General features: G+C 39.5%; 1 protein-coding gene across 1 annotated transcript in view; it reads right to left on the bottom strand.

Moving 5' to 3' along the window:
* Positions 1–26,976, bottom strand: part of ADAMTS12 (ADAM metallopeptidase with thrombospondin type 1 motif 12) — a 143,509-nt gene that overhangs the window by 82,333 nt on the left and 34,200 nt on the right. Inside the window, exon 3 of the mRNA XM_053968776.1 lies at positions 6,391–6,565. Within this exon, the coding sequence (XP_053824751.1) occupies positions 6,391–6,565 (175 nt within the window). The remainder of the gene's footprint in view (positions 1–6,390; positions 6,566–26,976) is intronic.

The raw sequence follows: 26,976 nt of genomic DNA, 5'->3' as shown, positions 1-26,976 counted from the left end.
ATTCAGTACTTGGTTAGACACGCTGAATTAAGTTAGCCTGGATGCAGACTGAGACTCCTCAACCTGATAAGCAGTTATGCAAACTTTCAATGAAGACATGGAAGAGATCACAGACTACCTTTAAAACTAGAGGAAAGCAAATACAGTACGCAAGGATGGTGTAGCAAACACTATTTCTTTCCATTGGCACAGTGACTGAACAGAAAGACTGGTGAATCACAATGAAGAAGAACTTCTCCCTCCTTATAGGTTCGATTCATATTATTTGGAAAATGGCCTGTCACAGAAATTTAAAATTTACTCAGTTTTGAGTGAGGTAGCATATATGGTGGCAACAAGTGACAATTATGACCTTATAACAACAATCCTGTGTTGCCAGATTTTTGTTCCCCACCTCCTGCATAACACAAGTACTTAGGGAATTCACTTTGCTTCAGTTAATAGGAGCAAGTGAAATACTGAAAGTAAGATTCCATTAGAAAGGAGAAAAAAATGAGAAAACAATCAGGGACTGGGAAAGATGCCAGCATTGAGCCATCTCAGGCCCTTGCTCAGCACAAACTTTGATCCACTTGGGTAAACCTCTAGCTTTGACTTCTCACTCATTTAACTGGAGAGGAAGAATAGCAGAAAATACAGTATTTTATTCCTTTTTCCTCTACTTGTACTGAAAGCAACTAAAAAAAACCTCCCATGTATTCCTGAAAACCAAAAGAAAGTTAGAATCTTTTGATTTCATTCCATGAGGTTGTCTCAGGAGGGGGGAAGTGTTTTGATACCAGTTAGCAGCAATTGTCACGTTGGCTGCTGTGATAAACCAATTCTCATGTCTCTATTTCCCAGGTTCCTCATCTGTGAAATGCTAAATATTGCTATCTGCACAAGGAGACACTCACTTTTTTCAATTCAATGCAAACTGTTTTAGAGATGAGAGATACTCTGTGTTCTTCTGCAAGCTGTTTGCTTCATTGCTCCTGCTTTAAAATTGAGGTCATTCTGACTGAATGTCCCTGTTTGTGCTTTTTTTTTCATGATAAGCATCTGATAAGCAGCTTAGAAGAGCCAGTTGTGGGAAGAAGAGCCATGCAGGGTAAAAGGTGCTCTTCCCTAAACTGAGGCTGAATTAACCTCACTTAGAAAATTTCAATGTGCCAACTTATCATCCTATGAATAATCATCTCCATGTCCTGGAGAAACCAAGCTAATTAAGCTGAATTATAATTGATGTCATTAAATACAGGAGAAACAAATACTGGGAAAATATCAGCAACTTTCTTTAAAAGTGGCAGAAGCTACAGAGCCTCTACCAGGAGTTCTGAGCTTAAAACCAGGAGTTCAAGCAAAGCTGCTTACACTGGCCACAATGTCCTTCTAAAACAAAAGAAGATAGGTTATCACTTAAGAATAAAATACTGCCGTCGTGTTTTTTCCCCCTCCTTCTTTCAAGTGATTGAATTAAAGATTTCAGGGTCAAAAGCCAGTATTACTAGTTCATCCTGTACACTTTGCAAGCATAAAAACTGAAGAGAAGCCTTTGACAGTATCAAGATAATCGTCAAAAAGCAAGACAATGATTGAATAAAGTCCTGCAGTCAGACATAGGAAGTACAACAGGCAGTAATTGACTGAAACAGCTTAATGGCATTCTAGATTTTTATTAAATGAATTATGCCATCATCACTCAAAATACTTAAATTTTGAGTGATGATGGCAAAACTGTTAAAAAACAGTTTTGCACACACAGTGTTGCTCTGCTCCTTTAACTCCCCCTTCCCTTCTCATCTTTTCACACAGCAGCCAGCCTCTTCTTTCTTCCACTCCAGCTTTATCCCATTACAGTTACAATTTTGGAGCAAAATTGCTCCAAATGCAAAAATCAGTTTCAAGATTTGTAACTTCTCTGCAGACAAGGAGTTGGAGACCCATGTTAAACCCAAACTAATCCTAACTTCAGATCTATCAAATACTTCAATGCCAAAATGAGGGTAAAACATACAACAGTTTTTTGTACACCTAAAGCACCAATTAAATATTCTCTGAGATCTATTTTAATACCCTAAACCTTTCACACCTTACTTACATTTCACAGCCTTCTGTTGCAATCACTGGGTTGCAATCTGAATAAACTTAACTGCCCTCACCCTATGAACAACAGCAACCTGTCCTTCTCTCCAGGCCATGAAAAAGAAGTCCATCTGTTTGTACTAGTCCCCTACTCATAGCACTTAGGAAGAGCTTCACTACAACACAGCATTTTCACTCACAAACTTAACAAAATTTCTCTTATTTTAAAGCTCACAAACCAAAACAATAGCTTGTGACAGGCTACATGAAAACAAGTAGACTTGTTCTGTAAGAAGGTCGGACAATTTCTCTTCCCTTATATTATATCTCAAAGCTCTGTCAAGTTTTTAAAATCACCTACTTGGAAGAATAAAACCAATTCCCAGATCCTCAGTTTCCTCTACAGTGGGCACAAAGGATGAGAGAGGTTTTTTATAAGGCACAGGGACACTTTTCATTTATCTTTGCTGCTACTTCTCAAACATATTTCAAATGGTACGGCGAGACAGGTGCTAGTGGAGTCCAGTATTGTTATGCTAGTTTCAAGATTAGTAACTCAGTTTTGCATGCAGCTAATGACTGAGTCAGCTGGCATTTGCCTGAGCAGCAATGGAAATCTGCAGCACAAACATAAGTTTTAATTTATGTCATTTACTGCGATGATTTTTCTCCAAGTATCTGAAACTGTTAGAGATGGTATCAATTATAAAGTAATTAAGGTAATCATTGCAAGATTACAGGAAAGTCACTGATTATAAAGCATTAATGCATGTAGGCAAGACAGGGAACAAGCAGGTTGGACCCTGGATATTCATGCAGTTGTTACCACAGTAAAAGTTGTAAAAGTTGCTGTTGCACAAGGCTTCTTCCAAGAGACACGGATCTTACATTAAAAAAAACCCAAACCTGGAAAAAGACTGCACAGATCAGCATCCTCTACCTATTCCCCCTGGTAGTAATTCCTTTACTTTGTTTTTTTCTGTACAACTAGTCTTTATATTCCTTGCCTCACAGGCAGATTAGTTTCTGACTAAAAGATTTCTATTATCACCACTCAACTCTGTGCACTGACTCATAAGCATCGAGGTGATTCAACTTCTTCAAGCAAAAATCACCGCTACACTTTAACCTGAACACACACCAAGTGTAAGTCACAGAAATAACACAAGCATCTTAGTTTAATTTTAAAAGCTTAACAAATTCGGAGCTCAAATAAACAAATACACTTTGCATGATGAACCTATGCACAGAAGGTTAAAATATTTGAACATCAGTTCCTGTAAGACACACAATACGCAACAGTGGTTGCTGAGGGTTGAAAACACAAAATGGAATTTAACCTATAAAATATAATTAGTTTTTACAATTAACTATGAACTGCAAATTGAAAATGCTTTGCCTTGAAGTGATCCCAAAATGCATTATTCTAAGCTGTGATGTCATATGGGTGTACAAGATTTCTGGCACCAACCTCAAAAGCATGAAGTACATGAAATCCTGAAAAGGTGGCAGAGTCAATTTACTACCTTTAAAATTTATTTATGCACAAGGTATTCACCAAAGCCTTGAATTAATGAATTTGGCACAGAAACATACAGAAAGCAAGAATTGTATCACTTTCCCTTTTTCTTCTGTATTTCACTTCTAACAAGAGCAACTGCTCTGACAATGTGCATTATCAATAGAAGATGACACTGAATTCTTTCTTTCTTCTATCCCTGTTGAAAGGCTGGCTACTCAGAAATGAGATAACAAAACACAGAATGGCTTGGTTTGGAAGATAACCTGAAAGATCATCTAGTTTCAACTCTCTGCCATGGGCAGGGACATCTTCCACTAGCTTAGGTTGCTCAGAGCTTCATCCAGCCTGGCCTTGAGCACTTCCAGGGATGGGGCATTCACAATTTCTCTAGGCAACTTGCTCCAGAGCTTCATCATCCTCAAGATGAAGAATTTTTTGCTAATATCATATCTAAATCTACTCTCTTTCAGTTTAAAGCCATTTCCCCTTTTCCTATCACTCCAAGCCCTTGTAAAAAGTCTCTCTCCATCCTTCTTGCAGGCTCCCCTCTGGTATGGGAAGGCCATAATTAGTTCACTCCAAAGCTTTTTCTCCAGGGTGAAAAATGCTCCAGTCCTCTGATCATCTTGGTGGCCTCCTCTGGGCTCACTCCAGCAGGTCCCTGTCCCTCCTGTCCTGGGAGCCAGAGCTGGATGCAGTGCTCCAGGTGGGTCTCAGCAGAGCAGAGCAGAGGGGCAGAATGCCCTCCCTGCCCTGCTGCCCACAGGGCTCTGGATGCAGCCCAGGACACATAACCCACAACATAAACACTAAGGCCTTTTGAGGATTCTATGATTGTTATATGCTGTCACACAAAGGGAAAAATATAATGAAGGAAATGGCTTTACCCCCATACACTTCTTCACACTGATTCTTTAACTTCTATGACAGCCAAGATTACGGTTTGGTCAAAAGCAGATATTACCTCTAAAGGCTGACTGTTAAAAAAGAAACATAAATTATAGCTGACTATTTTGTTAGTTCATAAGGGACTACCTTTGTTTGCTTGCAATATCATGAACATACTAAGACCAGAACTAATTCTGTCACTTTGGAATTAATAACATCAGACAGGGAGTTTAAATTGACAAATCTATTAGAGCAGACTTAGCTAATCTAAGTGACGCAGGGAAGTTATGCTCATTTTTACAGTGTTCAGGTACAGCCAGTCTTTTTCTGTCTCATTCTGCATGACTTTGAAGAAAGATAGAAGAAGCAAACAGTGAGAGGTAGAAAGAAAACAAGCAGACCACACAAAGCAAGCACACAGCATGTTCCTGAGGATCTCCTATCTTCTCTCCACTCTTAGAATTACTGCATGCAGATGTTATTTCTTCCATATGCTATTTCAGCCATAAAAGAAACCTGGAAGACAGTAGGCAAGAACAACTTCCTCATTCTTCACAGGCAAATCTAAACTTATTTCTCTTGTCTAGCTCAGTAGCCATCAGAAGGAATGAAAATTCAAGGAACTATCTGAAATTGACACCAATATAAACATCACCTTTAGACACTCCTGTTTTTTTCAAATCCAGGGTTATTTTCTATTAAGTAGATATATATTTTTACTTGATGAATAATGAAATGGAGCAGCATTCATATTAATTCGTTTGGCTTCCCCTTTACCTTCCCAGTATCACAGAAGATTGAGTAACTCTCCTGTCAGCTTTCTCATGTTTTTCCCCTGTTACCATTTTGCAATAACTTGGGCCAGTAAGCAAGAAGTGCAATTCAGGTCTATGACCAGAAATATAGGGGGGTCAAGTTGTTCTTTGCTTCTTTAATTTACCAATCCATATTACACAGCAGTAAAACTTCATCAGCAGTCGTGATTGGGGATTAAAAATTCCTACATTCCTCCCTTCATTTCCCCTTCTTGGAAAGGAACCTACTTCTCATAAACCACTGACCTGTGAAAGACAGAAACACATTCCTGTGAATTCTGCAGCTTTATTTGTATATAACTCAGGCCTTAGGTCATGAATTACTGATTCATCCCTACCAATACTAAGCTTTTCTAAAGTTTGGTGCAGACTCAGATTCAAGGCGTCAGAAAACTAACGCAAAATTTGTACATTTGTGGTGTGAAATAAATCAAGGAAAGTATTTTACTAAATAAAGGAATTAATTTTGTAATTATGAGATTCCAACTACCCTCTAGATATACTCTTCCCTTCCAGCATAGTGTACTAGTTTGTTTTCACATAAGACATAATCCTGAGTATTACTGCACCAATATTCAAGCTATTTTTACTTCTACTTAAAAAATCTTGCTCTTGATGCTCTGTACTTCATTTTCAGGATAACTAAATAAAACTCTTTAAATAATCTGCTAACAATCACAGAAAATCTAGAAATCCTAAATTTAAACCATTGACTAGACAGGAGTTACTTTATGCTGAAGACAGAACTCGCATGGAGTGAGAATATTTTATTAAAAATAATGCTGACTGCAAATCTTTTTATCCCAGAACTCCTCAAGAATTCAAGTTTCAAACTCACTGAACAGTTCTGGTTGGAGAAAAGGGTAGAAAGGATCAATGGCTTGAAAAACATATCCCAGTAGTCATAAGGAGGATTTAACTTTTCAGAAAGGAACACAGATGGGTGGCTCCTGTGGTGTTTTGATTGAGATGCTGTCATTTTACATAATCTTTTCTTACAGAATTTTAAAAAGCCTGGCAGAAGGAAAGGCACACACCACTGGAAAAAAAGCTACTTAAAAAGACACAGAAAGCAAAAGAAAAATCCAGCAAAATTAGTACCATTCAGTCCACATGCTCGTTCCTTTTCCATTGGGATGGCCCGTCTTCTCCTTAAAGCATTTTGAAGGTTATCTGCACCATAGATAATATGGGGATGGGGTGTTCCCTCCTTCTGTGGATGCTTTTTGATGGGCTCAATGAAATAATCCCCATGGGGCAGATGGAAATATCCAGTCTGAAAATAAGCACAAAAGAGTTAATCTCTTCTGTTCAGTAGTAGAAGACAAAAATAAATATACTCTTCAAACCACCAACCCCGAGCTTTCCTCACAAGCCAGTCATTACACTGGAGAAATATGAACACAACAGGTTTTCAGTACTTACCCTGCTGCATGCATCTAGGCTGTTTCACACCTCACAGTCATTACAGTCCAAAGGAAAAAGAAAAAATATCCCCTTCCTAATAAACTGAAACTGAGTCAGAGACTCTCATATTTTTACAAAGCAAGTAAAAGGTCAAAAGCTGATTTGACAAAGATGATGCACGAGGAAGAGCTGCATCTTGTTCTTCTGGTGTTTTGCATCTATTCCCCGGAGATCAAGACTGGAATAGAAGCAGTTTCATAAGTGCAAATCAAAATTCTGTTCCCAGCTGCAGTCCCAAAATCAATTACCCAACCCATCAGATGGGCTGGACTGTGTGGTCCAAGTGTGTCTCAGACTATAAACCCTCACTGGCCCCCAGGCCAACACTACAATGGAAGCAATAAGAAGCCTTTTGTGAATTAGCAAGCTATTAAGAACATGCAGTGGATCAGCTAAAAAGGCTGCAACATTTCACATGCTGAGACTTTTGTATCAGTCTCCCTGGTTTGCCTAAGCTACAGGGCCCTTGATACCCATCTGGACTGCATAGGATCCTTTTACACCTCACTCTGCCATGATCCAGGACATACTTCCAACCAGGCATGGCCTCGGTCCATTGTGTCTCAGCATTTCGGCAGGGACTGCAAACATTGCAAAACCACTGTACTGTCCTTCCATGTCAAGATATATGGAGCAGTATTAAATCTAAAAGTAAAGGATCTACTGACAATTCAGACCACACTGGGGATGCGACAGGGGGCTGGGGTATTCCAGTCTTATGGTTGTGTTTCCTCTTTACTTTCTTGCTGTGTTCAGTGCACCCCTCTTAATCTATTCTGGAAGAGGGGAAAAAAACTCAGTAACACTCTGTTCCTGCAGCTGCTGTATTCAAACATAGAATCGCAGACAAATTTTCAAATCTTTTTAACTATTCCAAAGCCTTAGGGTTTCTCTGGATGGTTGGGAAAGCCACTATGAGGTTAAGGATATGAAAGAAATCATATGAATGGAAGAAAAGCACTCTTATAAAACTATAAAATAACCATGGGCTCTACGTACAAGGAGACAAGGGGCAGCTCAGTGAGACACCTTCTGCCTCCACACTTACTGCCACAGGGCCAATACATCCCACAGCAAATCTGTACAAATAAATAACTGTGACTGTCATTTCACAGTTTACCCAACAGTCCTGAAGATCAGATATTCTTTCTTTCCAATGGAAGTCAAAGTTTTAAAGCCAGAGGTTGGTGTTGGTTCGAAGCTGTGTTTATACCCCTAAAGCATCAAAGGTTCAGGACTTAGAGTCACAAGTGTTTGTTCATCTGGGATTACAGCTACTGCCTGTATAGGCTTTGTTTCATTTTTAAGAAAAAAGAAATTGAGACTTCTGATTATTAAACAACATACTCATATTTCTTTTACCAGAGTCACACTACAGGAGCATCCGTTTTATCCACATTCACGCAAGAGTGAATCCACACAGCAAGAATGCATCTACAGTGGTCAGACCAGGAAATCTGTGATGTGGTGTTCCTCATGCTGCTCAGGGAATCAACACACCTTCATAAATCCTTGTCCATTCCTTTTCCTTCCACAGGGTTCAATCTTTCCTAGATATTTGTAATTTGTGACTGGACTATTAGATTATTTTATGGGGATTTAAGACAGTTGGGAACAGGAAGAACTAGCCATCTTCATTTGCAGACCCTGATTTTTTAAAGCAAGTGGCAGTGGTTGCCGGATTATTGTGTCAAGGTCTATCTGCAACAAGAAATGCCAGACAATCCTATAAAAGGTGAAGTAAGCCTATCAGTGGTAACCTCAAGCTCCCTCATCAATGCTTGCATGTTAAAATTCAGCTGTATATCCAAGCTGTATGGAGCAAAGAAAAAAGCAAAACTTCATTATATTCATGTGACTGTAAAAGCCCATTTCCAGCACATAGGGGCATTCCAAAAACTTCCAGAGACTTCCAGCACTTACTGAACTCCTGCTCTGCTTTTGCATTTTCACCCCGCACAGGCTATCCACTAAGAAATTAAATGCTGACACTAACTGAGACCAAAGAAAAAAAAAAGCAATCTTCACATTAAACTTAGTTCAAAACACTGAGGACTGGCAAAATTCCCTTTTCTGATTAAATACATATTTAGTTTTGCTCTTCATAGCTGTTCTTTTCTGACTCATAAATATAAAAGGAAGAATTTTTCATTTCAGATTTAAAGCTATGTAAATACAATATATGCTTTTTCCGAGCTTCACCTGCTTTTGAGCGCATTCACACAGCCTCAGAATACACAAAGGAGGGCAGTTATGAAAGCCTCATCAGAAAAAAAACATTCATATTTACATTAATGAAAGGGTATAATTATCACCACAGAAAAAATTACTGCAGAGAAATTTTCCTCATTTCAAGTTCCTTATGAAAAGCCACCAGCAACAGAAATGGTCAGAAAATAGGGGTGCGTTGTGTGTGTGTGTGTTTCTTTGGGGGGGGTATGTGTTTCCCTCAAAGCTTACAGGTGAAAATCTACTAATCTACCACAGTATTTTTTATAAACTGTTCTTCTCCCCTCTTTCAAGTCTCACTCTTTGCCCGCAGATTCTGACATGCTGTGCCTGCAAATGTTTACCATACTGTATTTGGGAGTGCTGCTACATCACTTAATGGGATTTTTAATTCATGTGCCTCATTATTTTGACACAAACAGCTCCCTGAACATATCATATTTCCTACATTGCACGTCACTCGCCAAAAGGACACTCATGATCCTGGAACACCTCTGACTTAAAAGTTTTCAACCAACTGTTTTGATTTTCAGTAGCATCTGCATTTTCCAGTGGAAAGCACATATTTTTCACATATTTCTTTCAGTCAAAAGCTTGGAGTTTGTCAAAATACATTTTCTGGCATATTTTTTCCAATCAGTTCCACGTGGGAAGCTGAAGCTGAATCCTGTGGGAAGGGAAAGAACAGTTTTACCCTTGGCTTTGGTTTTGAAATTGCAATATTACCCCAGACAGGAGGGCCTGGAATTAGTGGGTGTTTGTTAGGAGAAAAAGGGAGGGAAAGAACAACAATCTGTAGTCTAAAGTTACAATAACAGTATGTTGACAATAATGCCAAAAAAATAACATCTGTAGTGAGAACAGTGAGTAACTCCCTGAAACTAAACAATATTTTTGACAACAAATTTCATACAATATTTTTGACAACAGGACAGTGACAGAATCTGAAAATACAGTGATTTTTAGAAGCAACATGAAACAAGAGGACAAGATTTGGGTTATACCTTTAGGTACTTTGCTCCAGGTGTTTATTGCAACTGCAATAACTGGTAAGAGAAACTATGATTGCATACAAGAATTAAAGAAAAAATTGTAGCATATGAAACATGCATTACCAGAGAACTGCAGCTACAAATAATCTAAACTGAGCTGGTGAAGTAAATTATCTGTTAACATTACACACACTAAATTTATTTTAGCTAATCACTTAGTTCCTTTCTGTATGTCCCTTTCTTTTTTTTTTTTTTTGTTTTTTTTCCTAGGGATCTTTCTTTTTTAATTTGTCATCTGTTCCTATTTCAGCCAAAAGAAAAACCTAGCATCCAGAGGAGATTTTTCACTACATCCTCAGACAGAGCTAGAAAAAAATACATCTGTAATGATGTTGCTCAGAACAGAAAGAGGTTGGGGTTTTTAGGTATTGAGTAATTTGATGGAAGATTTTTATTAACACCATCCACTCTTAACACAATTCTGCAGAAAAAAACTACGCTTTCAGCACAACTTAGTGAACTGAAACACAGCCTTGTGGTTTAACATAGCTTTGGTCTGAAAAAATAATAACTTATTTTTAGGACAAAATAAGTAAAAGAACAGAATGCTATCCTTCCATGAGATTTTACATACTTTTGTCACAGTTGCTATAATATTTTAGGAACAGACAGAAAACTGGCCAGAAGTGCAGAGTTATGCCCTGGACTATGTGAGAAAGTTCAAACACAGAGGACAGGGGGAAAAAATAGTCAAATGTACCACAAGATGGATTTACGTGGAAGAAAATAAGGTATCTGGAGAGGAAAAGATTGCCTGTCATGCTCCAGTTCCCAGGTTCCTAAGGGACAGACATCACTTCTGGATGTTTCAGAGAGATGGTCTTTCTGGCTGGGAGCATATCCTCAGGCAAGGAGAGAAGTCAAGTCTCTCAGGCCATGTCTATCAGCTGTCATACAACTACTCAAGATACACAATCACTCAGAGAGACTTGGCAGAGAATCAATCCTCTGGGTTATAGCACCAGCTTGATGGTGTCCACATTCGACTTCATTTTTTCTGTTCACTCTTTCTGGATGAAGGTTATCTAGGAAAAGTCTTAAGAAGCTAAGGCATTAAAATCCCCCTGCTGTCAAAAAAACATGTAAGAGAAGCAAACAATACAAAATAGGCATTCATTTGCCCCTCTGCTGTGCCACAGATACAGTTCATTAAATAATTCTGAATCAGGTATCACTTCTATGGATCTTGAACTCACTCTAAGCTTTGCATCTCACACAGAATCAGAAGCAGCCTAGATACATTCGTTTCTACTGAAGGAAACTTTCTGTGAAATTAATCTTCTGTAGAGACTGCAGCACGTTCACTTGAAAATGTACAACTTGGAGCACATATTTTTAAAAGACATGTTTGTTCATGCTTCATTCAGGTCATGGCATCCTCCACCACCGTCTTTATTGTCCATCCTAAAAACATTTATTACTTCTTCTATTTTGTGGTTTTCCTTAAGAATAAAGAGTCCAGGTATCTTATTCATACATTTACTTGCCCTGTCGCTGCAGCTGTGTTTGCACTGTAGAAATATCCCATCTTCTCATTACAGAAGATCCACAAATTATGGTAATTGCCTGGCCATTAAGTTTCTTTGAGCCTCATTAGGTAGCATCTCTGCAGCTTTGAAATCCAGCAGTTCATGAAGAACATGAAGCTCCTACCTCTCTAACTGTGCCCAGCAGCAGTCACTTCATGTTGTCCACCTCCTTTCCACATTCTCACTTTATACTTTTTGAAATACATCCCATTGGACTCCAGACAAGCCAAAACTGTCCTTCTTTGCTGCACTTAAAGCTCAGATGCATCATTAAATTCTAACAGGGTAAAACTTTTTTGCCTACTAGAGTACTAGCAACTGGACATTTTTATTGTCTTGAAATAGAGCAAAGACAGTATTTAATAAATTTTACACAGCCCTCAGCATGGTTCTAGTAAGCTGAAACAAGGTGTGTTTGCCACACACTGACCATGCAGCAGGCAGATGGCATGGCACAATTTTTTTGATTAAAAATTCATTAACTCAATCATAGTTTCAACCCTCCTTCTATTTACCAGTGTGATTTTTACACTGCAGCTGCAACAGACCACCAAGGACCACCTGAAGTCCAGAGCACTCTGAAGATCTGAGGCTCCTTCTGTCAGTATTTCCCCGTTGCTCAATTGCTGCTGAGTCCCGGGTCTTTGAGGAAGACAAGGTCACAGCTCTTTGGGCTGCCTGGTCTGTCCAAAGGCACTGAGGTGACACCCCACCTGAACAGCCTGGGTCATGGTGCCTCGCCAGTGCTCTGAGCCACACAGCAAGTTACATCAGTTGAAGATGTTACCTTGAGAAGTAAGTATGACCAGATGAGTTTCCTCCTGCAAAAGCCAGCTATGTCACACTTGCACTGCATCAAGCAAGGACTATGAAAAAGTAATAAGGTCTCGAGGTATATCTCAGGGTAAATATAATAGCAAGCTAAATATAAATTTGAAAATCAATCAGCTTTGCTATCCAGCTTGAAGGATGCTCTTTGGTGAACAATAACATCTCTTTTATGAGTTTTTTACTATTCCTCATATTTATGCTTTGCCCTTTCCCTTCCTCCCCTGTTTTTATATTGGAAGGTTTAGTGATAACTAGAGGAGAAAAAAGTAATAAAAACCCCACTCTTTTTTCGAGAACAAGAGGCTTACTTTGACTTTAGTCCCAAGAGGGTGAGATTATCAAGTTTTTACTTCATTTGGGATCAAAAAACAACTCAGACAAGTGTTTCTGTTCTCAGACAAAACAAAGAGTTTGCCCAATTCTTCCAAAGACATTTTGTGAGAGTAAGAAAGAGCAACAGCTGTTTTCTTTATGGAAAATACTCTTGAAACATCTCACTCTAATTTTTCTAATCAAATTTGTTCAGAAAGCACTGCACTCAGGGGGCTTACATGGTACTAATGGGGGATTTTTATCTTGTTAATATTAAAACTGCCTTTCATGAAAATGCAAATTAACTATGTAGAAATAGTTCGTACTTCTCAGCATTTTAAATCCCCTCTGACACTTTGAATGAGAAGTTTTGAAGCTCTCATTTGGAAGCCAGTACATTTTCACAGTTTGCAAAACAGGTTATGTTTGATTATTTAAAGCCTATCTAACGATGAAGAGCAAAGATTTAACACCAGATTGTTAAGAGGTTCTGTGCCTAAACAGTAGTTTTTATTAAGAATGAAAAAACAGGCAAGAGGATTCACAAAGCAGACATGATCTCTAATCACAGAGACAGAAAGCACCATGGTTGTTTTGGCTTCCTGTTCACTTATATTCTAAAACTAATTTCAAGCCAGTGAGCATGACAATGTTAATACTGCAGAGTTCAAACTTTATTAGAGAATAACTAAATGCAAATGCGTTTGATCAAATGACAAGTGGCTTTGTTTCTATTGACAAGTATTGTTTGTATTACTGTGACCTACAGGACCCCCAGTCAACAGCCAGAAAGCAGAGATACAAATGATGACAGCTGCCACAACATGTGCAGATGGCTGGAAGAAAGCACAATTATCCCCTTTTCCAGTGGATGGAAGTCTCTCAGGAACCTTACTCCTCTCAACAGCAGAGCAAGAGAAGGTCACAGCAAAACTTCTTTCTCTCCACAGAAATTATTTTGCTTGATGAAAAAGAAGTTTGTGAGGCAACATCAGACTGACCCATCTGTTGATGCTCTTCTCTCTTCATTCTGTTCAGCCCAAAACCAAGAAGTGGTGTCAGAAGCAGAGAGGATATTTTAGGTCTGCATTTGTCACCATAGGTGTGTTGCAAGAGGAGGATTCTGCCTCTCTTTTTTCCAAACTCATGAAGCTTCACAGCACAGATGGGACTTACAAATGAATTTCACCATGCCATGGAAGGGTCATTCCATCACTTAACATCAGTGTCATTTCAAGGTGACCTTAAAGGCAGCCTGTACAGATGCCCTCAGCCTCTTCTTTGCTTATCACCCATGTTTCCAGTGCCTTTCCAGAATGTGACTTCCCAGTACCAAAGGAGCAGCACAGTGACATGGAAGAACCTTCTAACTAATCCATGAGGAGTCATGGATTCTGCTCAACAACTGCAGCTTGAAACACACTGCCCTTGTATCCAGGGTGGTGTATGCAAGCAGCTGCTCTGTTTGCTCTGCAGAGTCTTGTGACAGCTTGCGAGCCATGCTCAAGCTGCAGCTTGTTGTGCTGTCCCTGGGGAGGAATGAAGGCGGAGGGAGCTTATCAAAACCAAATACCTTACAAAACAGGAAAATTCAGTCCTTGCTGAGGGCAGCTGTGGTAAGTGAGTGACACATTACACCAAAAAGGTTACTCTGCACCACAAACTAGTCTCTGTTTAGAAAAGGACCAAAATAGGAACTAGGATGTGGAAGGAGAAGGGAGAAGAAATTAAATGAAAATATAAAAACAATATTCAAACTGAGATCCAGGACTTGCAGGATGAAGTGTAGTCTCCAGTACACAGTTCATGCTCAGCAAGTGCCACTCTGGGAACCAGCTTCATGGTAACTGGCAATCACCAGATGTGCTAAACTCCTCTGGCCTGGGGCAAAGCACATGCCAATCACTTGACTCTCCTGGTTATTTCTGTCAGCACGAGAAGGGAGAACGATGTGCTTTCATGACTGCATCTGGCACACCACCATGAATGTTTTTACAAATCTACTATGAAACCCAGTTCCCTTTCATACATAACAAAGGCTGATCTGATTCAGCACTGGATTCAGGTCAGTTTAAAAGCACAAAGCATTTGAGTTAGCTCTGAATGTCATGTAAATCCCTTCTTGAAGCCTGAACTCTGACTGAAATCCATTCCCACTAATATGAGAGGTGCAGTGCATACACTGATATATCATCAAATTTACCTGTGCACTCAAGACACTAAAGCTCACAGGCAAAAAATTAACTTCTCTCTCAGAGCTGTGGAGACATGACCTATACTGTGAAATACAAGTTGTGCAAAAAGCCCACTGCAGTAAAAGCAAAATCCTGCAAGACAAACAAACACTCTCCTTGGCAGGACATACTCAATAAAAATGAAATCAAATCTGATACAAAACCAGTAACTCAGTAAACTACTTAGACAAAGACTAGCATAAAAACTCTGGTAATTTCCAGGACTTTTTCTGTTGGGCAAGAGATCTCATGAAATGACAAGGGTTTCTCAATACTTTAAAGTGCTTCTGAAGCTGGTGACAAATCAACAAGTTTAACATTTTTCAGAGAAAGGCTGTGTGTAATAAGCACCTAAAAGGCTGGAAAACAGACAACATGGAGAAGCAGCAAGTGGCAGAGTCTGGAGAGTTCTTACCTCTTTGCCCTAGCAAAAAAAGTAGGGAGCTTCAAATCAAGCTGAAGGGAAATTGTTGGGGAAGATGAAATAGCAAGGCCCTATAAATATGATGGCCTGGCAAAAGAATCAGAGAATACAGATATCGAGATGAAAACAAGGTTTGAAATACCAAACCTTAATCACTGAGCATCTCGAAAACAATAATGCAGCCAAGCTGGAAACAATCCCCCCTTCTGATAGATCCTAAGGTCAAATGGAATGTTCTGTCTCACCCCCCAATGTATGGTTCATTCCACACCTGTAACTCTCCCCTGAAGTATCAGGTGTCTGTAACCCCATTGGCCCAAGTCCTGTCCCAGCCCACCTTGAAGCCCCCTGATAAGGTGTGGCCGAGGGACCGGACGCTCTCTCTTGGACCCTCCTGCTGGGACACCCACCTGCCACTCTCTCTCTCTCTCTCTCTCTCTCTCTCTCTCTCTCTCTCTCTCTCCCCCGCTCTCCCCGGGCCTGCCACGAGTTGCGCAGGGCCCTTCATCCTTTACAATAAACCATATGCTCTAAAGACCAGGCTTCAGAGATCCTTCACCACCACCCATCCAAACTGTCCTGGAGCCCAGCAGTCCCCGCAGGAAATGAAACACTTTTTCACCCAAGTCAGGTGGTTCACATCCCTCGTATGCTGGGAGCCCAGGGCTGGATGCAGTGCTCCAGGTGGGTCTCAGCAGAGCAGAGGGGCAGAATCCCCTCCCTGCCCTGCTGCACATGGGCCTCTGGATGCAGCCCTGGAAACAGTTGGGTTCTGGGCCAAACATATCTCCAGTTTAGAAAAAAACATATCTCCAGTTCAGAAAAAAACAATTTAGAAACAAGGATGTCATGTGGCACAGCGTCAAATACTTTGCTCAAGTCCTCCTAGATGCCACAAAAAACTGGAAATCAGAAATGTTTTAGAGAGGTACCAGAAATAGCTGGACAAATTTATATAGGGAAGATTAGTCCCTCATTTTTGAATAGAAAAATACCACTTCCAGCTCAGAAACAGACTGTATGTCAAGGAGATATTCCTACTTTACAGCCTTCTCTTACTCCTCTTGCCAGGAATCTGCTATTGATCATGATTTCCTTCTGAAAGTCAGTCACATACTCAACAAAGCCAAAGCTCTGGAAAATTAAAACCCTCCACCAAGAAGGAAATCTCCATCTGCTTCTCAGATGCTGTCTCTGCAGGAGCTTTTTTAATAGAAAAAGAGGCTTTCTTGGTTGAGTGCTTCTTCATTCTTTTTGCAGTCCAAAGGGCTTGTCCCTGTTGTACCTTTCATGCTCCAGGTTTCTATTTCCTTGAAGCTGTAACATCATCCTCAGATACCCCTCAGGGATGTCAGTGCAGAACATGTGCACACCTCTCTCAAGTCAGACTAATCCTTCTTGTCCCAGACTAACTTCAGGGCAGACTGGGCTTTTGGGCTGACCTTGTACTGCCATCGGTCTTAGATCCTCCTGCAAGCAGCAATCACTTCTTTTAAAAGTGTCCATTGTAGAAACCATTCTTGGGAAATACACTTTTGTCTGCCTGCAAAAAGAAAATGTCTTAGTTGTACAACTCACCCATGAGTTCAAAGGATATGGTTTCAGTCTAAAAATTATTCATTTAAGATTTTTATTTCACACAGTTTTGATATGTGTGGATATGTGTGGATTTTTTCTTTGTAAACTATTTCTGTAAAAAAACAGGTTTTGACGGTTGAAAAAATTACTGGGTTTATTTCAAACTGACAAGAATTAGACCTTCCATCAAAACCATTCTTTATCTGCAAAGAGATTGGTTTCGCTGTTTTGAAATACAACACTTTTTGCAATAAAAGCATCTCATTTTGTCTTAAAAGCAGCAGTCAGACTTTTAGGTTTGAATACAGTAGCACTAAAAAGAAAGGCCAAAATAGAAAAGAATTGAGCAATTTATCTGGAGAAAAAATTGCAGTAAAACATTCTTTGGAACCAAGCAGGTGAGAAAAAGTATTTTGCTATAATAATAATAAAGGGACTCATTTTCTTTCTTTCTGTTAAAGTTCCACTGTCTTCTTTTGCTCACAGGGTGTTAAAGTTTTCTCTCTAAAACTGGCATGTTTTGAAATCCTCATAATGTACCTCACAGGAATTCAGAAACCATGAACACCCCTTTAAACTTAAAAAAAGGGTACAGATGTTCAGCTTTTCTAAGAATTCAGCTGTTTGTTCCCTTAGGATTTTCAATACTTTTTACATGACACTGATACAATGATACTTAGGGGAAAATGCAAAAGAATAAGAAAATAATAAGAGAGATGTTGTCTGCATATGACATGTTCCTCATGCTCATGGTTCTGCACAATAAAATGTTTTATTAAAGAAGTTTACATAAACACAAAATATACTAAGCATCTTCAGCTACTACTCAGCACGACTCTTACTAATCTAGAAATACTAAAAATTCAAAAACTTGATAACAATGGGAAGAAATAGAAGATACTAAATATTAGTACATAAGCAGTCCTGACAGAACTCCAATGGATTTAAGAGTTCTTTAGAAGAGAGGTGTATTTGACTCATAAACCTCTAACAAGCTTTTGTGTAGCCAGAGAACTGTTTACAAACAAATTTATGAAGGAATTCTGAACTGAATCATCAATATTTTACAATTTACCTCTCTCAAACTTAAACATAAAATAAGCAATTCATTCTGCTCTCATTATTGGCTGGAGTTGCACAGGTAAATACCAGAACTGTAGTGTAGAAATCTTTTCAACTGAGACGTGAGACTGACTTTTTGAAAGACACATGCTCAAAATAGGTTTTTTCTACAGGATGATGCCAGATCCTGACAATTCCACTGAAGCATCAATAATGGAAATGCTGTCATTGAAAAACAATGTTTTTGCACAAGGGAAGGGAAAGTTTTGTTGGTTTTTTTTGGTGTGTGTGTGTGTGTGTGCATGTTTGTGAGTGTGTGTGGGTGTGGGTGTGTGCTCCTCTCCAAAACAATTCAGGCAAGATTTTCTCAAGTTGCTCTGTTTCTTTCTCAGCCTTTTTTATTTCTCCTCTAAGACAATGAAAACCAGAAAATAAACAAATACATCTCTGTCTCTCAACTTCATTCATTTATATGCAGGAATGGACCTGATAGCCTACACCACACAACAAACTACATATGGATTCCAAAGGCAATGAATAATCCCCTGTAGGCTCAGATGAAAACACATGCATTGTTCCCATCCTTTCTACTGTCACTTTAAAATATGCTTAACCATACTCTATGCTCAGTACTCAAAACATAGCAGCACTTACAGGTCCCAAGCTTAAATTTCATATGAGAAGACTTTCAAGACAGATTCTGCCAGAGTAGAGTCAGAATCACAGGGCTGGTGTAGTGCAACTGGCAGTTAAAAATCGCTTTTGGGAGGCTTCTTCCCCCAGTGCTGCTGGCTGTTTTCCAATAGCTACATTACCTAATCCTAGACCAGGATACACTTTATTTTGTCCTTCCACAAGCCAAAACCAGTTGTTGTTGGGCCGGAGATATCTGGACTCTGCCTAATTTTCTTCAAAACATCAAGACTCACACAAATCTTTTTACAGTTTCATCAGTTTAGAGTTTCAACAGTGCTGCTGACAGGAGAACAGCCACTTTCCTGCTATGCCTACCCAGACACTGCTCAGGTGCCTCCTCCTTTGGTTCTAGACTCCCCTTTGCACTTACTGCCCAAACTGTCCAAAACCCCATGTTTGGCTTCCTCGCATAATGTGATCCCATTACCTTAGCACAGTCTGAGATTACCTTTCATTGAGAGGCATTAGAAAAATTATATAAAAAGATAAGATGCTTTTATTTTCAGTTGCCTTAGTTTTCAGTCTTTTCTCATATTTTTTTCCGCAGTTCAAGTCTCAGCCTTTATCTTCTGTGGCTCCAGGGAAGCTGTTGGGATTTGTCTGACGTCCTTAAACAATAATCTTGCTAATTCAGGAAGACTTAACACAGCTGCAGAAGTGAAAGATTAGCTCTAGTTCCTTCATTTGAAACCACGCTCAGCTCTCAGCCACAGCAGTGTGTAGCGGAGAAAGCAAGCAAATGAGGAATAAGCAAAAGATACAGTTACACAGACATACAGATTAAAATCAAGAACACACGAAACACTAGAAGTACAACAGGCATCTCAGTAGGATCCCTACAACTACAGAAGATTTGAGAAACCATGCACTACAGCTACACTAGAACTGAGAAAAGAACTCAATCCTCAACTTACAACAAAATTTCTGACCTTTGTCTCATTCTACTGGTAACGCATAAACACAAATAAGTCAGTTGAACTGAATCTGCAGTCCTTCAGATGGAACATTTGTTGAAAACGTACATATATATACTAGACCTTTTCAAATTGTAGAGAAATTATTTTCCTCTACTACCATAGATCTTTTAGAAATATCATACTCCTGTTGTATGCCTGTATATGAAAAAGAGACAGACACAGAGAGTATCAGCCAGTATTACTGATCCACTAATATAGATTCTTCCCACATAAGGAATCCACATGGATTTTTGGACAATAGAGTGAAACCCACAACTCCAAATTACCATTACTTCAAATTACAACTACAAATTAAGTTTGTAGGACTAACAGCCAACAAACAAAGGATTCTAACACTAATATTAGTGACACTAATACCCAGTAGCAAACACGGCTTCCTAGGTGACATATACCATCTGCACATTTTAGGGCCACTCACAGAATTGCCAGCATTTGCAAGCTGGGTTTCTGCTGAAAGGCTCAACAAACTCTCAGAATCAAACAGAAAACTTCATTGTTTTGCTGAGAGGAAAAGTTAGAACAGCAAAATGTATGTCTAACATAACATCTTCCAAAAAAACCCATCCCTTCCCAGTCTGCACTCATCCTGCTGCCTTTTATTCTACACTCTCAGTCTCACAGCAGTTTTTGGTGATATTTATGCCGAACCTACCACAAGGCCTGTGACTCAGACACACATCACTAATAATAATTCACAGCACTACTGCCATGTGAATTATTACTCTTCATAACAATAACAGTAAAAATGAGTACATGAGGAAGGTTTATTTTATCATTCGGGCTCCCTATAGAGATGTGGCTTGAAAAACAATCCAATAAACAATACCATGTACACTCATTTGTCACTCATATGCTGGTTTACAGACCTCCCTGAGAGTCTCAGAAACAAAAAAATCCATGTTACAGCCAAAGCTACAAAATGTTATGGGCCACATTCTACCTCTTGAGGAACCCAGCAAAACTCTCCATGTGGTAGCCAAGGCACAGTTCATTATAAAAATATGCGTCCTATGGAGCCATAAGATTGGCCACCATTTAAGCCTTTTCTTTTTTTTTTTTTTTTAATGCTTGCCAGATTCCAGGATCTGTTAAACATATACAGATACACCATATACAGAGGAATCAGAAGCACATCAGAAAGCCTGTCTATAAATGAGACAATTGTCTGTGTATTAAAGTTTGTCTGCCTGTACTTCCATAGATGCACTGATCCAGGCCACTTCTGGCTCTCCAGAACAGCAATCTATTAATTTCTTCCCAAACCATAGCAAAGTCTGGGGTAAATCTTTTCATTCTTATTTCACAACATTTACTACTTTTCAAACACAGCATCATATTCCCAGAAACGCTTCACAATCCCTATGCCGCAAATGAAACACATTCTTTTCTTGGATAATTAACACAAGACATCTCTGCAAGGAGTGAAAGAATAAGGGTTTCATCACAGTCCCCTCTTCCAAGAGGGCTTCCAAGTGGACTTCTAATAGGAAAGCCCATGGACTGATTTCTAATAGAAAAGCCCAGACAGAAAAATAACCTGCAAGTGGAATGCACATGAGAAGTACTTTTGGATTAATTTCTAATAGATTTCTATCCAAGTTCAGACCTATCCACTTAGACCAGAGCATCCTTCTACCAACATCTGGGATTTTGAAAATACATCCATTTAATAAATGGCACTTTTTGTAATTCACCATCAAAGAAGAACATCGTTTTACAATATTTTGAGGAGCACACAGATAACTTTATTATGTTCAAAGATCCTGTTGAAAAATATGCCACAGTATTTTCATTCCATGTCCAGGTGAGTACTCTTGTGACTGCCTCCTCATAGCGTAGTTATCCTTCTGACAGCCCTTTCACCTGCACTGGATGTGTCAGTTGTCCATTTGGACACAACTAACCAAGTTAAAAGGTTGGAGAAGTCAAGAAGTCAATGGTATTGCCATCATGTTTTGCTTTCATGGTCTATCAAGGAATCTGATTCAAGGACTGATTCTGAGAGGTCATAGCCTGATGTGATGAAGTTATGAAAGCCTTCATAGAAGAAGAGTTGTAGGCATCAGGGTGATTAAAGGTACTGTTCAAGCAGGTCACCTCATGACGACTGTCCAGTGATGGAGATCTGGACTCTGGTGGGAGAGACTTCATGACAGAGGCTCTGTTTTTCTGTTCAAGCAGATATTCTGGGCATCCTTATATATATCTCTGGTGTATCTCCCAAATGCTTCTGAGCTTGGTGCTCTATGTGAGAGTCCAGACTGAATTGCTGTCAGGTGGTAAATGGTGAGTCAAGCTGGAGATAAGCCAGAAATTTCCTAACTTGCTGAAAAGTCAATGTTTAAGTCATGTTGGTGCAAGAAATAACCTGAAGTCTTCCTTCCTTCCTTCCTTCCTTCCTTCCTTCCTTCCTTCCTTCCTTCCTTCCTTCCTTCCTTCCTTCCTTCCTTCCTTCCTTCCTTCCTTCCTTCCTTCCTTCCTTCCTTCCTTCCTTCCTTCCTTCCTTCCTTCCTTCCTTCCTTCCTTCCTTCCTTCCTTCCTTCCTTCCTTCCTTCCTTCCTTCCTTCCTTCCTTCCTTCCTTCCTTCCTTCCTTCCTTCCTTCCTTCCTTCCTTCCTTCCTTCCTTCCTTCCTTCCTTCCTTCCTTCCTTCCTTCCTTCCTTCCTTCCTTCCTTCCTTCCTTCCTTCCTTCCTTCCTTCCTTCTTCCTTCCTTCCTTCCTTCCTTCCTTCCTTCCTTCCTTCCTTCCTTCCTTCCTTCCTTCCTTCCTTCCTTCCTTCCTTCCTTCCTTCCTTCCTTCCCTTCCTTCCTTCCTTCCTTCCTTCCTTCCTTCCTTCCTTCCTTCCTTCCTTCCTTCCTTCCTTCCTTCCTTCCTTCCTTCCTTCCTTCCTTCCTTCCTTCCTTCCTTCCTTCCTTCCTTCCTTCCTTCCTTCCTTCCTTCCTTCCTTCCTTCCTTCCTTCCTTCCTTCCTTCCTTCCTTCCTTCCTTCCTTCCTTCCTTCCTTCCTTCCTTCCTTCCTTCCTTCCTTCCTTCCTTCCTTCCTTCCTTCCTTCCTTCCTTCCTTCCTTCCTTCCTTCCTTCCTTCCTTCCTTCCTTCCTTCCTTCCGACACTGAATGTTGCTGAATGATACAGCAGGCTTAGCAGAACTCAGCCCTTTCCTCACTGAGACACCAAAGTATCTTTGAAAATTCAGAGACTGGGAGGGATGTTAATGGTCAAGCCCACAGAGAAGGCTGGGTAGCAGAAAGAGCTACTACACAAAGCCCATGAGCTCATGTGAAGTTCTGCTGCTGGTTCCCAGAAGAAAACCCAGAGAGGGTATTGCAACCTGCAGTGAACAGACAAGCCCATGGTTTCCATGTAATTGTGTGGCACTGGAGGACAGCAGAATGTTTATGTTTTGTCAGGAAGGTCTTTCGAAAAAAGGTCTTTTTCTGATATTTTCAGAAACTACTAAGCCTCACAAGCAGAATGTCCTCAAAGTTTGAGAGCATGATTTAAGAGACAGACTAAGACCCAGTGATGCCTCCAGACAGAATTTAACTTGCTAGAGAAAGTTCTCTCAATTTTTTTTTTGGTTTTGTTTTGTTTTGTTTTGTTTTGTTTTGTTTTGTTTTGTTTTGTTTTGTTTTTAATAATGGGTTCAGTCAATAGCCAGGAGGGAAACTAGTTTCAAAACCTCTCCTGGTTGTTCAATGCACCAAATCCCACTTGCTTGCAACTATGGGGAGTACTAAGTGATGAAGGTTCAAGAAACTGACTGCCTTTTCCTTCTTGAACTAGAAAGAAACAGCTTTCCTCCCCAATGACTGCCTGTTCAATTAAAGATCTCTAGCACTGACTAGTCATGTTTGCCCATCCCTATTCTTCACTGACAAAACCTTTGTTACTATCATGATCAGAAGCACCTGCTCTCTGTCTGAGGTAAAGACACTAATTTCTTTTAATCTGCATCACATAGAATGCAATACTGGAGGTGCCATTTTTTTTTGTTCTGATTTATACAAATCTGACTTGCATTCTGATGCAACACATGCGATAATGAATAACAAACAGAGTTAAAATAAATTAATTGCTCTTATGCCACATTACCATGCTTCCAGCAGTGACATGAAACAAAAAGAAGCTCAGGAACACCATGAGGAGTCACTATGCGTAGCATTACAGCAGGAGAAGAAAATATATTCCCTGGCTACAGCTGGCCACCAGTTCAAATCCTGACCAAACACACTTAAGCAGTTATTGTGCAAGAGTGACCTTGTTTATATTCTGATTTTTTTTCTAAGCTATGCTATAGAGTAAATTGAGGGAGTTCACTGTAAATCTTGTTGAGTAAATTCCCATCAGTGGGAACTAGACTCTGGAGAATGGACTCACAACTACACACTGAGGGTCAGTGATCCCAAGCTGAGACAAAAGTCAGAAGTGTAATGGAAGAGAGATTACTGGTTGTGAAAGCAAAGGAACTCATGCCACCATCAGCCCTCATTATGCAGTAAGGTGACTGCAGAGTCTTCAACAGCAGTTCTTAAGTAACTCAGAAGATACTCTACTGCAGAACCAAGGAGAATCTACCAAGTTTGTGCCTATGTGCCAGATGATTACAGAACAACTATCAAGGAAACTATTACTTTAATTGTGTAAACTGATGTCCTGCATTAGAAAAGAGGCCACAAATTGACTACTTTTAGGGAGGCTTTTCATTGTCAATTTTATCCCTCTGGATTCCCTCCATGTCCCTGCAGGATCTTGTCTCTGGCAAAGATGGTAAAAATGAATCCCAGATGTTAAATTTATTCTTACAAATTGAAACACACAAAAAAAATAATTACCCTCCTAGCACTGGGCTGATTGGGGCCATTCATCTCCACACATAATTTAGTATTTTTCAAGGTCAATAACCAACTCCAGACATGGCGCTCATCAGACTAGATATACACCCTTAAGCTTGTGTCCTCAGAATCTCTTCCCCCATCACTGAAGAACAGGCAAGTTCATCTGGTCTGAACCATCAGTCTTGGGATGAGTTAAACTGCACACAAAGTGCCCTGCAAGTGTCTTCTTCACTGATCCTGTAGGTCTGGACAAGTTGAGAAGGGGACAGAGTCATATTCCATCCAATACATCTCATTTACTTGGGATACCATTGCAGTAATTTGTGTTCCAGCCTTCTTTCTGCCACAGTGGTTAACACCACCTCTACTCAGCTGTAAAACCCAAGCGCTGCCAAGTCTGTACTGCTGTGTGAAATTCAGACACCAGGGGCACAACGTCTTCATTTAACTTAAAATTTGGCATGTGTACATAACACTGCAGCCCTACAAGCAGTACTGAAAATATTCTCTACTGTATAGAGATATCCTAATCATCACATGAGGAATGGATGGAGATTCAGGAATATGTTTAATTTCTAAATTATAATCATTTGTAGTAACTCCTCGTTCATCAAACTTATGAAACATTTAAAACCATAAGGCAGTGGAAGCAAAATATAAATATTTAATTGAGAAACACTTATCTAAATATTCTCATTAATTTAAGTAACTGAATGTCTTTGTGGATTTTTTTTTCCACACAGCTTTCTGATCTTTTCTGCTTTTAATGTAGGTTTTATGAATTTATTATTTTCATTTATTTAATTTTGATGACCATTTCATAATATTGAAGTAACAGTGGCAGTACCAGTGAATAAAATACTGGATCAGACAGGCCACCCTCTGTTTGGTTCTTATGTCTCTGTGTAAATTTTTGCTGCTCTGAATAACACTACTCAAAGAATACTACATCCCTGTACTGTGTTTATTCCTACACCTCACAAAGCAGTCCTGTAAGACATTTAACTCTTCCATCTCATTCCAATACAGCTGAATCACAGTGCTCATTTTCATTAGCAAATTGTAGCTATAATGAAATAAAAAAATGACAAAGCAGTTTGTAAAAATGACACTGCATAAATACTAAAATATGTTAACCTGAAACAATGCCATTTAATCTGTATTATTTTTACTAATTCATATAGATGAATTAGTAAAGTTATTATATGTGCCCTCTTGGTACAGTTTAGAGCACACAGTGCTACATATACTATGTCAATTCTCAAAGCATAATGTATGGGACCCCATAAAGCAGATGAAGTCAGGAAACACTACCCCTTCAGACCATTCGGTTTCTTAAAGCTAGATTCTTAACATAAGAGATGTGCAAGACTGTGAAAGCACAGCCAGAGTCTGTACAAATCTTTCATTTGCCTGAGATTGCTGGAAGACTGAAACATGAAATCTGAGATTTGTCTGCTTTTGTTTTCCAACACTGTTATCTCAGATACCAAGAATACGATACCTTTATGAAAACTGACCTTGTTCAAAGCATGGATGAAGGGTTCAGTCACAGAGAACTCTGCCAGTGCTTTCCAGTGCAAAGGTAGCCTGTGCTTGGAGCAAAGTTTAAAGAGGTCTTGTCAACTGGGTGCAGAACAATTGCATTAAAAAAGGGAGGCAATCCTTAGTTTCATGTGAGTAGAAAACACAAACACATTCTTCCTCCAAAGCATAATGCCAATAAAGCTGTTATGTACTATGTGGTGTGGCAAGTAAAAATCATTCTTCTCTCATGTACTGGCTTCTGCAGTGCTACAAAAATATTTCGGAGCTAAACACCATTTCCTCAAAGCCTTCCTTGCAGGTCCTTATTGTCCTGCAGAATCCTTTCCTAGACAGTTGCAACAGCAGACAGAACCTAATGTTTATTTATCCCTTTCAAACCCTCTTCCCTCACTCCTTGCTAAGGCTCTCTACCAGCCTTCTAGTAACTGCAAACTGAAGTCAGCAAACAGCAGCTAAACTGGGATTAATGCAGTGTCCCACACGGCCCATGTTTGCCTTGAATTTCTGGCTCCTCCTGGAGCAGAACTGCTGATTAGACAAATGGGACCTTTCCTGGCTTTTTAGGAATTCTAACTGGTTTTCAAACAGCAATATAGGTAAAATATGTTCGTAGGCTTAGTGACAAGGTCTTCACTGCCAGTTGCATGCAACAGAGTTATCAGGGTACTTCTTAAATTCTTATCCTTAATTCCACTGATTCCATTAGTCAAAATTATGAATTTTCAGCTGAGAACAGCATTATTTTTTAGTCCAAATTATGTCAACTTTGCTTCACCAGTGCAACAACTTCACAGATTGGTGATGAAAGATACTAGGAGAGTGTTAGAAACTTCATTATATGAAGTGTAATTTGTCCAAACAATTAAGCAGTAAATAACACTAGAATGGTATTTTTGTGCTAATAACCCTGTTCG

The sequence above is a fragment of the Vidua chalybeata genome, chromosome Z, assembly GCF_026979565.1.
Source record: "Vidua chalybeata isolate OUT-0048 chromosome Z, bVidCha1 merged haplotype, whole genome shotgun sequence".
NCBI lineage: Eukaryota > Metazoa > Chordata > Aves > Passeriformes > Viduidae > Vidua > Vidua chalybeata.
Note: the sequence above shows the minus strand (reverse complement) of the source record. Positions and strands in the feature narration are given on the sequence as shown.